Source organism: Sceloporus undulatus, unplaced genomic scaffold (genome assembly GCF_019175285.1).
Source record: "Sceloporus undulatus isolate JIND9_A2432 ecotype Alabama unplaced genomic scaffold, SceUnd_v1.1 scaffold_12, whole genome shotgun sequence".
In the NCBI taxonomy this organism is placed as follows: Eukaryota; Metazoa; Chordata; class Lepidosauria; order Squamata; family Phrynosomatidae; genus Sceloporus; species Sceloporus undulatus.
The window spans coordinates 2,960,419-2,976,225 of NW_024802934.1; the positions used below are offsets into that span (position 1 = coordinate 2,960,419).

Genomic DNA, 15,807 nt, shown 5'->3' on the forward strand with positions numbered 1-15,807 from the left:
TCAAATCCGCAAATATCAAAGCCGCAATTATGGAGGGATGACTGTACTTGCCTATACGTTGACCTCAGGTATAAGTCAAGGGAAAGTTTTGGGGCCAAAATTATGGATTTTGATATGACCCATGGATACGTCAAGGGTAAAACTTAGGGTCATGTAACAAGGGACATAAAGGACAAAACAAAGCAAAATGATGCCAAAGAGCTTACAAAATTTCAGCAGGCATAACTATTTGTGCTCACACTAAAGATTGGATGAATGAGAGAATAGAATAGGATTGGTGCTATTAGGACAGATTATACGCTTGCCTTTCACCAGTTCATTTTTAAAAAATAAAGAACAATATTTACATTGACCCATGAATACGTCGACTCAGTTTTTTAGGATCAATTTTTTGACTAACATTTTTAGACACACACACACACACACACACACATATATATATATATATATACACACACACACACACACACACAATATGTGATGTGTGTGCCCCCACTCTCTCTGTGTGTAGTAATTTAGAGTTATGCAAACCTGACTGGTTTGTATTCCACAGTGTTGGGAATACATAAGGAATCATAGTCCCACTATCTTCACTTACTGGTTAGCAGCCACTGCAAGCCACAGTAGTTTGTTTTCCTGTCAATTAGAACTCAGCAGATTGATGTTTTCACTCTCTCTCTCTCTCTCTCTCTCTCTCTCTCTCACACACACACACACACACACTTTGTTGTGGAATGAAAAATTATGACAATGATCTTATTTCTGAGTATCATACTGGAGATCACTCACAAGAGGGGGGTGGAAACACCAGGCTGCTGCATCTTGCTCAATAGGAGAACAGACCCCTATCACTTGAAGAAACTACTGCCTGGTAAATCAGGATGGAGGGGAGGTTGGACCAGGAGACTCTGCTTAGCTAAAGAACTAGTTACATAATGTAATAGCTGATCTAGAATTTCTGTCAACATCTATAAAAGGATAGAGGCAGTACAGACCAGCAATTAAATTAATTAATTAAGTAATTAAGTAATGATTTATTTATAGCCCACCCAATCACAAGGAATTTGGGAAGGTTACAGCAATAAAAATACATAAATATAAAATACATAAAAATAAAAATGACTCAACTTCTTGAGCTAGCCCTGATGGAGATGGGCTAGCTTTTTCACTCCCTCCCACGCCAGAAGATGACAGTTTTCATGGAGGGAGGGCTCTTTGGGCTGGCCTCACCTTGGGCTGGCCTGACCACATACTAGGGCTGTGGTAGGGCTGAGCATTCACACGCTCCAAGCCCTTGTTCCACTGCCCATGCACCATTATGCCATGCGCCCATCCACACGGTGGGCGCCATGATGATGCACAGGTGGCACTGCACCCAAATGATGCTCCGCCAGGAAGCAGGTTCTTTTTGGTCCTTCTGGAGGCCACGGCATCTGGTTGCCACAGCCTCCATCCAGGGCTCAAAGGGGTAGCGTTGAACTGCCCATCTGCCGAGCCCCATAAATTCTGTCGGCTTGATTACAGCTATTTCTAATTCATATGATCCCATTGATAAACCAGAATGGATAATTGTATAAGTATAAATTGAGATCATGGGCAAAGGATCATTTAATTATTTATTTGTACTTTGATCTCTCTCATCCTATTTTGTTCATGCTTAGAATGTCATGTGTATGGTTAAAAAGTTTAGGGTTTTCACAAGAATGAGTTTGCCACTTTCATAAGGATGACTCATGAATTCTGTGTGAAACTTAACTGGGAAACCCTCATAATGCAAAGAATGAGGAAATGTTAGATTGGTTTCATTTATTTTTGTGGAAATGTATTCCCCTTTACTTTTGAAGGAATATATATTGCTCAGTACAGTTTAAAGCTGTTACAATAACACAATCTCATGTGTACATATTTTTTTTATTTAAAAAAATCCATAAAATACAACATAAAATAAAAACAGACTCAGCAGACAGAAACAAAAGATGTCTGACAAGGAAAGGCTTGTAATAGAAACTTCTTCATCATATTAAAAATGGAAGGAGGGTTCAAATGAGTTTTGAGAGTAATAACTGACAATTTTGGGGAATGCAGTGGGTAAAGAAAGGGAAATCAAACTGTCTCCCTATTCCCCACAGTTTTCCCCTTAGGAAAAACCTTTACTTGAAGCTGAGTGTTTGGACGTGAAGGAGGTCCCCTTTACTGGAAAATCCTCTCAAAACACATTCATCAGTAGTAGGGTTTCTCCATGGTCTCAATGTGGGTTAACATGCATTTTTAAAATTGAGATATTTCACATACATCTTGATGCAAGATATATGTTCACAAAATTGATATTATACATGGTAACTTTTCTCCTGTTACCATTTTTTGTGTTTATGTATTGTCCCTTTTCTTTCTTCTATATTTTATCAACCCCTGAACAAGGCCATTAAATGTTACTACCCAAAATGCCTTGGGCTAATGGAAAGAATAAAATCATCTTTTTAACACCCTTAGAGAAAGGACTTTATCACACAAGGCAGCAAATCATAACTGATGCAGGATAATCACTCCTTTAGCTGGGGATTATCACATGATGTTAGTCCTCTTCATTGTTCTCTCAAAGGCAGACTATTTGGAAATAATTTCTTTTCATTAATGCAGGTAGATCAGATAGATAGCTGCTTCCTGCTTGCTTTCATTTGCTAGCACTTAGTCTGGTCTAACTGATCAGAAAACCCTCCCTAAAGGACAAAAATTGTATTTTTAAATGTAAGACTGTTTTCATTTATATTTCATCTATATTTGGGGAAGGGAGATAATCTGTACACATGTGTGTTCCTGTGTGCCAAAAGTGGCAGAGGTAATGTCTTGGCAGTGTGTGACAAGCTTTTTGTGCTATAATCCCAAAAGTGTTTTAGGTATGATAGAAAACAAAGCAACCACAATTGCATAGCATTTTCCAAAAATAATCTTATTGTAGTGGTCCTTACATCAGACAAGACTGTTATAGCAATATATTCCACTTTAACTGCTATGTTTTCCTTCCATAGAATTCAGAGGTTTGTACTTTAGTGCTGCCTCAGAGCTCTTTGGCTAAGAATTCTAAGTTCCCCTCCCTAAACTGCAAATCCCAGGAGGCAGCCATAACTGTTAAAAAGGAATAATAGCACTATAACAGTGTAGTGTGGTATTCAGCTTTGTCTCTTCTCTACATCTCTTCTATTGGATGCTATCAGCCTTTTTGCTTCATGTAGGTTTCCACCAGTACTAGACAAGAAAAGAGCAGTCAAGGTCAAATTTCCCCCCTCTGTTATGCTAACTTCTCTGGTCTCAGCAGATAAGGAGTCTGTTCTATGCTCCCTAGGATGCCCTCTCAGGGACTGTAGTATTGCATTTTAAAGTTTATATAGGCCTCTATGGATGTGATCCTATATTATTTTGGCAGAATACTAGCTCCCACCAAGTATACCTATACTTATTTTCAGTATTAACCCGGGGGGGGGGGGGGTGCAGCCTGCACCAGGTAATAGCCAGAAGGGGGTGACCCTCCCCCACCCCATCCCCATATCCAATTCAGACTCCTCCTGCACCTTGCAAAGAATGGAAAAACCCTGTTCTTTCAAAAAATGCAGAAGTCTGGATTGGGTATGTGATGCCATGATTGGGTACAGGATGCCTCCTGCCTGGGCATGGAGGCATGCAAAATAATTCATGTTTAAAAGTTTTCATCCCGCACCTAACTCGGGAGGAAAGGACAGGAAAAGCCAGTGCGATAAACTCCTCAGTTTTGCAATTTGATTATAGCGTTCAATTCAGACTTGACTCTGAGTGCTTATGTTTCTACTGTGTCCAAGTATATTTGTTCACTGCTGAAGTCAGTGTGCCACAAATCCCTGTTCCTGTAAATATGAGTATAGAGTTTATCACACAGGAGGCAAAGCACCCAAATCCTGTGCATAAACGGGGTGATTTTGCCACTTTTTGCATGGGTTAATCTCGCGTTAATGCTTAATTCAAGCAATGTCGTCTGAAAACAATCCTGCTCTTGTATGATTTACCTGAGTTTAAATCCCATTTATACACAGAATGTGGGTGCTTCCCTCCCTGTGATCATTGGCAATGTTGTTACATGCCTTATTTAAACCCTGTTCGAGCCAGTGTAATGCAATATGCACATGGGTGTCACTGGAGTGTCCAGAATTTCAGCTGAATCAGACATTTGAACAGGGCCAGTCATAGAGAGCATGTGATTCCATGTTACAACAGTTTCACTGGCTACTAGTTCACCAGTGGAGGCTGGTGGTCTACATGTCAGTAGGGGGTGAATCCACTCCAAGTTTTAGTCCAAACTTTAAAACAGCTATGCAAGGTGCTAAACTTGTTTGGAGGACTGGACTTCAACACCTTAGATAACTCCTTAAATTTCACAACCTAAAGCTCACTCGTAGCTCCACTTAGGCTGCTTATAACCTATGGAGTTCTACATTACTTGGAACCAGGTTATCTGAAAGACTACATTCTCCTACAGAAACCTGTCCAAATTTTAAGATTATTGAGAGGGGCCCTTTTTTCTCTTTCAACAACATATGAAATATACGATTCTAGTAAGGTAAAAAAAATTACAGGATTTATCTCTTGGTTTCTTTTTACTCAGTTCTTAGGGAACTTGTTTAGCTTGAAAAGTCACAGATCTGAACATGCTCAGTTTTAACTTTTCTAACAAAACAATATTGCCTCCTTACCACTAAGTGGTGCAACAAACCATACCTTATATGCAGCACATTTGATGGCCATTTGAGAGAGTGTCCTTGGTAGTTGCTCTTAGGTTCTCAAATTACTTCTTGCCAATCTCTGATGATCTTTCAACAGTCAGCAAAGGCATTTATACACAGGTCTTTGGCTTCAGAAACTAATAATTGTACATTTTGTACAATTGGTTTGTTACAGGTCAACTTTGACTTATGGAAACCGTATGAATGGGTAATGAATAGGAAGCCTCCAAGACTTCAAGTCATTGACTGCCCCACTCAGGTTTTGCAAACTCAGGGTCATGGCTTCCTTTATTGATTCAGTCCACCGGTAATGTAATCTCCTTCTCTTCCTACAGCCTTTCACTTGACCTTTATTGTCTTTTCACGTTGTCTCATTATATAATCCAAATACAACAGTTTCAGTGTAGTCTTCACTTCTTGTGATAGTTCAGGTTTGATTAGGTGTAAGACCCATTCAATTGTATTTCTAGCAACCCATGGTATCTGTACAACTCTACTCCTGCATCCTATTTCAAATGAGTTTATTTTCCTCCTGTCAATTTGCTGATATTGTTTAACTGGTTCTTGCCCTTACCAAGGTTACGTGGAAGAGGATACCCTTCTGCATTTTACTTTGCCAATAGTTTCCTTGAGATCCATCCAATCAAAAGCAAGACAGATGTTTAACAATTGGCCAAAAAATCTGTAACTCATAAGATCAACACAGGATGGCTCATGCATTCACTAAACAGATGGATTCTCAATGTGTGTTCAAACTGATTGTTATGGCAGAGGAGGAGTGAGCTGCTGAGAAGTAAATGTAAATAGCTACTATGCTGTCATCACATTTCTCCAACCGCAGAAAGGAAGGTAAAGCTGCAGCAGGCACAAAGAAGCAGGTTGAAACTTGACACTGAAGGCCTTTCTGCAGACGATTATTGTCCAAGAAATGCATATTTGCTTCTCTTTTACTACGCACAGTTTAGCAGCATAGTGAAAATCCTGGAAACACCCTTGTACTGAAGAACCAAAGTAAAAAAGAATGGCATTTGCCAACATTCTACCAAGAGCCAGCTCAAGGCTGAATGGGACTTTTTATGTATCTGTTTTCCGGAATGCTCTTTTTTTTCCAGCATTGTCCTTTTAGCATTTTGTCAAATGTTAAAAACACATACCCCCCACACACAACCCCCCTTCCATCAGTTGTAATCTAAGGGCAGTTTGAAAAGTCTGCTCTCTTGAGTGTTCATTTCTAAACATTGGCACTTAAGTTCTTATTCATAGATCCACCATCTTGTCCATAAGGCTGATGCACTCACGTTTTTCTTGGAATTGTTGATTGGTATAAGATGGAGAAGAACACAGTGGATATGTTGTACAGAACTTTGTTTGTTGAACAAATGAAATGGTAGGCAACGTATCTGAAAGTTCTTCCGAGATCAGGCAAGAAATCCAGACATCTATGCAATTCATCCTTCTGTATTAATAGGCTGTATTTCTTTAGAACAAAAGGAGGTTTATGGGGGGTTTTTAAGGGAAGGAGGAAAAGAGAAAATACATTTCTAGTATGAATTATTGAAACCTCTTTCCTTATTTATCTTTATTATATCTATCCTCAGAAATCTCATACACACCTACACATACTGCCTGTGTCTAGATTAGCCAGAGGGGTATTATTACCTGTTCTGTTTTTAGATTGCAATATTTGGATGGATTAAATGAGTGATTATTGTAATCTTATTTGTATAATTTATATCCCACTTTTCTCCCAGCACAGGATCCTATATGACAATTTGGAATTCATTCTCCTCAATGAAAGATTCGAATGAGAAGATCCAACTTTGAATCTCTCCATTTTCTCCCATAGAAAGCTGTCTCATATCACATGCAGGAAAAGGACATGGGTGTAGCTAGCAGAAGGAGGGAATGATGGCATTGCTCCCCTCACTAATAATGCTGCCCCTCCCTTGAAATTTTCCTTCACTTCCCAAATTTCTAGCATGCAGTAACTTAAAATTTCATCTGAGCATTTAGAAATACAGTTTAGGCATCCAGAAAAAAGTGGTAGGCTTGGTAAAAAGTTATCAAGGGAATGCAAACACAGTAGATATAAGCTAATGAAAGGTATACTTTTCAGTGTCTCACTTCTGCAGTGCTAAACATTGGGGGGTTGTAGGAAAATTTAGGGACAGGATTTCTTACTTAGGGGGCAATGCCGTTATTTCCCTCCCCATAGTAGCACACCTGGTAAAGAGATTACATCAGGGGCATTTGAGGATGAATGGAGAAAAAGTGTCCAGAGCTCCAAATAATCCTCTTTCCACACCTCAACAAAAAAGGAATACCTTGGACAAGGCATAAATATTTCCCTTTTTAATGTTCCTCTTTTCTACATTTTAACTGTATTGTTCTTTTAATATTGTGAAGCCGCTCTGAATCCCAGTTCTGGGGAAAGAGCAGGATACAAATAAATAAATAATTAATAATTAAAAATAATAATTCTCTCCCATTGTTTGCAACAGAAAATGCTTCCCCTTCCTCATTTCTGTCCTACCATCACAATCCTAGCAGGGCTTTGGATGGGTTGGATACTCTACATTTGGAGTATTCTAATCCTACATGTAAGACTGCTTTCCCCATAAAATTAATCAAAATAAAGCATCACTCCTTAAATTATATAAAACTAATGGATCAGAGAATGCGTAGAATGTACATATATGAGTTACATATTTTTTAACTGAGAGACTGTTTGCAAATACAAGAAATGTTTAAAACATTATCTAGGAGTGCAGTTCTTCATTAAAGAAACACTTACGTGTTAGTGAAAGAGATGTTGGATCAAGTGTCAGATTTATACATTCAGGTACATCCAGACCATACAGTTCTTCCTGGTCATAAATATTTTGCCTCAAAATATTCATTACAAAATTTTGGTTCATTCTGTACTTCATAAACTCTCTAGTCTCATCTTGTGGCACTGAGAAGCACAAGTGATAGGCTGCCGTATTATTTCCATCACTGAAAGAAGGAATAAGACATGGTTGGGAAAAAATGCCAGTGCAAGTTCTCTACCCTACTACTTCATGCAATCTTAAATGAACCCATAAGATTTGTAAATGCACACTTTAAAAAGATTATAGAAGTGGGATTCTGCATAAATATCTGTTATACAAATCTGACAAATGTAAATATACAGTGGACCCTTGCCTTACACAGGGGATCTGACCCCCCCCCCATGTAAGTTGAATTCTGCCTATGCATTGCTTGTGCATGCAGTGGTGTGTTGGCATGGCAGCGTGCGCTCCCCGCCCCTTGCACCCCGCGCGCTCCCCACAGCTTGAGCGCATGTGCTCAAAGCCGTGTATAACACGCCCGCGTATAACACGGACATGCTGTACCAGTTCCCAAAGATATCAAAAAATAGAAGACTATAACAGAGTGTGTTTATGCACAGTTCAGTAGAATATGGACACTTCTGTTTTGTTCAAATGCTCTGAAAAGAAAAAGTAGAAAGCATTTATTTATTTATTTATTTATTTATTTATTTAATATCCTGTCTTTCTCTCAATATTGAACCCAGTGTAGCTTACAGTATAAATTAAAACAAATACTTATAGAAAAGTTTTTTTTAAAAAAATGAACATATAATCCAATTAAAATTGTTTTGAACATAATTAAAAGCATACTCAGAGCATAGTAAAGATTTTTAAAAAGCACCTGTGCTGATCCTGTTGCTGCCTTGCATTCCATTCATTACAAAACAAAAACAGCTTCATTTATATACCGCCTCATACCAAACTAGCAGTGTCTAAGCAGTTTACAACTGTAAGCTAATTGCCCCCAACAATCTGGGTACTCATTTTAGCAACCTCCTCAGAAGGCTGCAAGCCTGAGTTGAGCTTGAGCCCTTTTCCTAGAATTGAACTCGCAACCTTATGGTTTTGAGTGAGTAGCTGCAGGACAAGCATTTAACCACTGCACCACCAGGTCTCCTGGTGTACCTTTTCATTGGCAGGTACAACCTGTCAATAGGTTCTTAGTTCTGCTGCTATTACTTTATTGCTTTTGTATGATAGGTCCCTTCAACTGAAGTTCCACTTCTTAGGCAGTCATGTGGTGTGAGTGAGCATGACTCTGCTCCTCTCTCCCTCTCTGTGATTACAGTACATTCACACAGCAGCTGACTTCAGGAGGCAATTGGCATCAACAATCACTTGCCCCCTCCCCTCCTTTCAAAGTGCAGGGCTACTGTGTGAATGTGCACACAGCAGTCCCACGCTTTGGGAGGTGGTAGAGAAGTGGCTGTGGCAGCCATCACCTTTGTGAAGGCAGCTGCTCTGTGCACATTCACACAACAGCTGGCTTTGGGAAGCGGTTGACAGCCAGGGTCACTCATCCTTCTTCCTTCCTCATAGAAGGCAGCACTTGGCAGTGCAGAAAACAGATCATGCAACCATGGATTACCAAAGTGCTATCATGGGGAAAAGTGTGATAAGAAATTATGCCAAACTGGTATGCTCCCATTCTTAAGCTAAAGTGCTTATGGTGGAACTTAGGCTGGTGTGAGAAGTTTCTTCCTCCATTCTTGTCAGACAGGTCTGTGAGGGTTATAGGACCATGTAAAAGCTCTCCCCAAAGATCATAAGGCTTAGACAGGTTCAAATGGAGAGTAAAGTCTCCTTAAACAAAAACAAAATAGGAACTTCTTGTTTTAAAAAAGCAAAACACACACACAAAAAAACAAACAATCCAAGAGTAGATTTGGTGCAAGCGCTGACACTTTCTTTACTCTTCTCTCTTTCCCAGTTCTAGATCCAAATTGTATCTGTCTGTCTGTCTGTCTGTCTATTTTTTAAGAAGAGAAATACCCTAACCATATTCCAACCATTTTAAAGTCATCAAGCTACCAATGTAAATCGCCTCATCTATCCAGTTTTACAAAATGGAAAAACCATTCTCCTCACCCAGTAAGAGTGAGGTATTTGTGGCTCTCTGAAGAGACAATATGAACAACTTTTATTTTTACAAATTACCAGTAAGCTAAATTACATAGAGGAACCATGCAAAACAACGACTGCTGCTTTGTTGAATAGACTTGTAAATTTCAAACAACTCTCTTTTTTCTAGTTAGTTTGTGCTTGGGGTGTACTGAGCTGCATGTGTGTGATTGTCAAAGAAGATGGGTACTGATTTTGTGCAAAAATAGTTTGCACAACTTACAGAGACCTTAGTGAGAAAAATAGTGGTCCTTTTCTTGCTCTTGTCTAAAGGAAAGAAATCTCACAAAGCTTCAGAATTGTTCAAGATGTATCATTGGGCTGAAACCACATAGAGAATGTGGAAATTAGAAAACACTATTTAGACTCTTCCTCTAGCAGGCAATGTTTCACCAAGAAAGAATGATACTTCATGCATATGTAAATGTTGCCTTGCTATTTTCCAATATATTTAAAACAGAGTAGAACACTTTTCTGTGTTGAACAGATTATGAAGGGAGCATCAGTTTGGCAGTGTGTTGAAACATCTTTTTAAAAAATCTCACTGAGAGTTTGAACACAAACAACTTTTGAATGCCCCAAATCAATGTTTGCAAAAGATTCAAAAGGACATCAGGGACATTTAAAAATAATAATAATAACTAAATGTTATTGATCATAGAAAATGAATGAACTGTACATCACCAGTTGCAACACAGTAGGCAACAATGGCAACTTTACACAAAACAGTCACAAAAACTATGGATGTATTATGTGGATAAAATATGCCACTTTTCCCTGTTATGAAACTGTTCCCTTTAATCACAAATGTAGGTTGGTGGTGATAGGCATGGGTCCAAAACAGAGCTGCTAAGAAACAGGAAGAAGGTTTTCTCATTCTTAGGAAAACCCTGAGTTTTACCAAGGTACTATTTTTTGGCATAAAAACTAAAAACTCACATGAGAAAAAGGCTTATTTTATACCCTCCAGCATTTCACAGATGAAAATTGAGACACATGTCACCAGGCAACATCAGATTGTCATAAAGAGGGCAAAAGATATTAGTGAGGAAGAATACACAAGTTTGGAGAGGCTGCAGCAGTTTGCTTTTTGCCTGAGAGGGCAAGATTCTACCCAATCATAGAATCATAGAGTTGGAAGAGACCACTAGGGCCATCCAGTCCAACCCCCTGCCATGCAGGAAATCCAAATCAAAGCATCCCTGACAGATGGCCATCCAGCCTCTGTTTGAAGACCTCCAAGGAGGGAGACTCCACTACACTCCGAGGAAGTGTGTTCCACTGTCGAACAGCCCTTACTGTCAGGAAGTTCCTCCTAATGTTCAGGTGGAATCTCTTTTCCTGTAGCTTGCATCCATTGTTCCGGGTCCTGTTCTCTGGAGCAGCAGAAAACAAGCTTGCTCTCTCTTCAACATGACATCCTTTCAAATATTTAAACAGGACTATCATATCACCTCTTAACCTTCTTTTCTCCAGGCTAAACATCCCCAGCTCCCTAAGTCGTTCCTCATAGGGCATGGTTTCCAGACCCTTCACCATTTTTGTCGCCCTCCTTTGGACACGCTCCAGTTTCTCAATGTCCTTTCTGAATTGTGGTGCCCAGAACTGGATACAGTATTCTAGGTGGGGCCTGACCAAAGCAGAATACAGTGGCACTATTACTTCTCTTGATCTAGACGCTATACTTTTATTGATGCAGCCTAAAATTGCATTGGCCCTCCCTGCTGAGTTAACTGCAAACTTCCCTTTGCATTCTGAATTCAATTTGCAGCAATTGAACTAAGCTGAGGACAAAAGAGGAAAATGAAAGGAGAAGAGAGAAATTGGGACATTTTAACAGCAGCTGGAAGAAATGGGAGAACAGAGACTTATTTAGGACTGTCCCTTCCAAATCAGAACATAGAGGGTATGTTATTTGGAAAATGAAAAACAGGAATGCGTGTGTATAAAATGCTTTACTTGAGCAGCTTACAGCTTGGTACCCTGGAGGACAGTGTGGCTGGCTAAAAACCCAAACATTATTCCTGATAGGAGGTAAGGATACAGTTTGCCATGTAAAGTGTATTGACTACTCTGAAATGGTGACATACACCCAATAACAAAATGATAAAAACTACACGCAACTAATGCAAATCAATAATCTGTTCATGAGGAAAGCCCTTCAATTGGACAACCAGCCAGCCTCCCTGTCTGTATTGTTTTTTGAGGGCAGCAGAGGCTGGTGGATCTGTTGCTGTCACAAGGGTGATGAATCCACTCTCACCACTACTTCAAGTTGAATAGGATTACTAGCATTGGCAGAGTTTCCATTCAACTCAGAGCAGCTGCAGGATGAACAGGAATAAAATCCAGAGAGGCATCACTGACCCACCCTATGGCAGGTCAAATGGCTACACATTTCCTTCTTGCTGGAATTTATCACCACCACATGCTAATTTATGTTTACTCAAATCACATGTGTGAATGTCAGTGAGGGAGACAAACAGAAAGAGAGAGGGACTCAGAGAGAGAGTCATGCAGCCCAGATATCTTCACTAGCTTGCTTTTAAAGTAATTTTTTGCTTAGTGTAGGATGTAGCTATTCTTAAGGTTCTCCAGAAATTAGTTGTTCTCCTTTTCATGGGAAGCAGCAGCCTCTTGTCTCTTTCACACTACACACAAAGGACTTTATCATACATTGCTATCAAAGTGGAGTTTGAAAAGTATAAAAGTGTACTTGGCCAGTACTTATCACATGATGGCATGTCTATCTTACTGCTGCTTTGCATTCCATCTGTTCCTGGATTACTCCTCTCCATTATTGGGGAAACCCCATCAATGCCTCCCAATCACAATTTTTTCATTATGGATTTCAGTGCTTTTCGCTTTAGTTCCACCTCTCATGCAATCATGTAGTGTGAGTGGGTGTGATTCTCCTCTTTTCCCCTCTCTCCACTGCTATTATAAGAAAAGCAGGCTTGGACACAGAAGAAGGAAGAGTGAAAATAGGGGAAAGAATATCAACAATCTAAGATAAGCAGCTGATACCATCGTACTAGAAGAAAACCTCACAGAGCTGGAACACCTACTAGGGAAGATAAAAAAAGATTTAAAAAAGAAAGAAAGTGCAGAGGCAGGCATAATGTTGAACATAAAGAAAACAAAAATAATGACCACCAAAAACCTTCACAAGTTCAACCTAGACAATAAAGAACTAGAAATAGTAAAAGAATCCCCATACCTGGGATTAAACATTGATAGAAATGGGGACTTCAGAAGAAGATTAGGAATTGAGAGGATGGCTATGAAAAAACTAGAAAAGATTCTAAAATACAAATATATAGAACTGAGCACAAAAGTTAGAATCATACAAGCCATTGTATTCTCTTTTAATATGTGTGGATATGAGAGCTGGACAGTTAAGAAAGAAGACAGGAAGAAAATTCGTTCATTTGAGATGTGATGCTGGAGAAGAGTGCTGAGGATTCCATGGACAGCCAAAAGGACAAACAAATGGGTCTTAGAGCAGATCAAGTTGGAAATCTCCCTGGAAGCCAAGATGACAAAACTGAGGCTGTTGCTCCTCAGACATATCATGAGAAGGAAGGACTTATTGGAAAAGACAATAATTCTGGGAAAGGTGGAGGAAAGTAGGAAGAGAGGAAGGCCACATGTTAGATGGATGGACTCTATTAAGGAGATCACAGGTATGGGGTTGCAGGTATTAAGCAGAGCAGTAGAGTTTCTTGGAGATGTCTTATCCATAGGGTCGACATGAGTCGAGAGTGACTTGAGAACAGTTAACAACAACAACAGATTATATTTATAATTCTCAATCAGATATCTCAAGTGTATCATCAAACTACAAACCCCTGGATTTCATAGGAAGCAGCCAGTGCATTTAAAGTGGTATCAAAGTGTTATAACTGTAAAATGAAAGAAACCTCTGTCTTGACTGCAAACACACTCATGTTCATGAAAGCCAGCCTGGGAGATTTTGTAAACCATGTTAAGATTTAAAATAAAATACAGTGCGCCCGCGCCATATGCGCACCCGCCATACGCGGCCTTGAGCATACACGCTCAAGCCGCGGCACACGCGTGGGGCGGAAGGGGCGGCGCGTCCCATTCAATTGAATGGGCGCACACGCCCGTTGCGCCCTGCGCGCGCCCGCACCGCCGCACCGCCGCGCACGAGCCCCATTGTTTCCAATGGGGCTCGGGCATAGGCGGAATTCGCCTTACGCGGAGGGATCTGAAACGGATCCCCCGTGTAAGGCGAGGACGCATTGTAATGACAAAAAATCTGATTTATCTCTGAATGGATTTCCAGAAACAGCAATAAGTCAGTCTCATTCTTCTAATTACTGTTTTCCAATGTACAGTTGGCCCTTAGTTTTTGTGGGGATCTGTTCTGGACCACTTGAGAAAGTGAATATCCAAGCCCCATAGGCTTGAATGGGGTGCACCCCCATGTGGGTGCCATTGAAAATAGCAGAGGTTGCCCCTCCACGGATATTCAAGGGTGCGGATCTCAGATTCATGAGTTAGGAGGGGCGACTGTAGTTACTTCTTTCACTAGGCACAAGCTCAGTACTGAAAAGAGTTATAGGGCCCGTACAGACAGGCCAAAATAAAGCTGCTTCGGATCACTTTGGAGGTATGCTGTTTAAATGATGCATGCATCCTAAGAAGCCAGAAGCCATGCCAAAGCCACACTCCAATCCTGATAACTGGACCACAGCTTTGGTACGGCTTCTAATAATAAATAATAATAAAACTTTTATTTATATACCGCTTTTCCTCCAGATCAAAGTGGTTTACATATCAAATTATAACATATTACAATAAAATACAATACATTATATCAAAATTTCGCTGCTAACTGAAAAAGATGGGTTTTCAGTGCCTTTTTAAAGGCTTCCAATGTAGGGCTGAGTCTGATCCATTCTGGGAGTGTATTCCAATAAGTTGGAGCTATTGCCGTGTAGGCTCTCTGGTGAGTTGTTGACAATCTCACTCTGGGGTATTTGAGTAAGTATTTCCCCGTTGTTCTGAGAGTGCGTGGCGGATTATGTAGGGAGAGGCGCTCCTTCAAGTAACTCAGGCCTGAGCCATATAGGGCTTTATAGGTAATGACCAACATTTTGTATTGCGCCCAGAAGCTAATTGGCAGCCAGTGGAGAGATTTCAGTACAGGTGTTATATGGTTGGATCTTGAAGTTCCCGCGACCAATCTGGCTGCAGCATTTTGAACGAGTTGAAGCTTCCGAACCAGGTACAAAGGTAGCCCCATGTAGAGGGCATTACAGAAGTCCAAGTGAGAGGTTACCAGTGCATGTACTACTGTTTCAAGGTCCTTTCGGTCCAGACAGGGACGCAGTTGGCGTATCAGCCGAAGCTGAAACCAAGCACTCCTGGCCATCGCATCCACGTGAGATGATAACTGCAGAGATGAGTCCAGGAGTACTCTCAAACTGCGAACTTTATCCTTTATGGGGAGCGTGACCCCGTCAAGGATAGGATGGCAAATTTCTCTGTCTGGACTTAGGGTACCTATCACGAGTACCTCTGTTTTCTCTGGATTCAGCTTGAGTTTGTTTTCCCTCATCCAGCCCATTACTGACCTCAGGCAGGCATCCAGAGGGGAGGTGCCATCCTTAGTCACTGTATCAGTTGGAGCCATTGAGAGATAGATCTGGGTGTCATCAGCGTACTGATAACACCGAGCTCCATGTCTCCGGATGATCTCTCCCAGCGGCTTCATGTAAATGTTAAACAGCGTGGGGGACAGGATGGCGCCTTGAGGAACGCCAGATGTCAGCTCTCTTTTCCGAGAGCAGCTGTCCCCCAGCCTCACCATCTGGAACCTTCCCGAGAGGTAGGATCGGAACCACTGGAGTGCAGTGCCCCCGATACCCAACTCTCCCAGGCGTTCCAGAAGGATACCATGGTCGATGGTATCGAAAGCCGCTGAGATGTCCAAGAGCACTAGCAGGGTTATGCTTCCCCTGTCAATGCCCAGACGGAGATCATCGACTAAGGCAACCATGGCACTCTCAACTCCGTGTCCCGCTCTGAAGCCAGTTTGATATGGATCCAGA

General features: G+C 40.7%; 1 protein-coding gene across 2 annotated transcripts in view; it reads right to left on the reverse strand.

Moving 5' to 3' along the window:
- LOC121917193 (TPA-induced transmembrane protein-like) overlaps nt 1-15,807 on the reverse strand; it is a 30,095-nt gene that overhangs the window by 1,462 nt on the left and 12,826 nt on the right. The window contains exons 6-7 of one of the 2 annotated variants that reach the window (XR_006100981.1): nt 7,543-7,745; nt 6,047-6,225 (exon numbers count right to left, since the gene is read on the reverse strand). Coding sequence is in view for 1 of the 2 variants with exons in the window: in XM_042442918.1 (XP_042298852.1) it covers nt 6,197-6,225; nt 7,543-7,745 (232 nt within the window). In the remaining variant the exon portion in view is untranslated. Of the gene's footprint in view, nt 1-3,463; nt 6,226-7,542; nt 7,746-15,807 lie in introns of those variants that run through there. The other variant, XM_042442918.1, reaches the window with a different exon arrangement.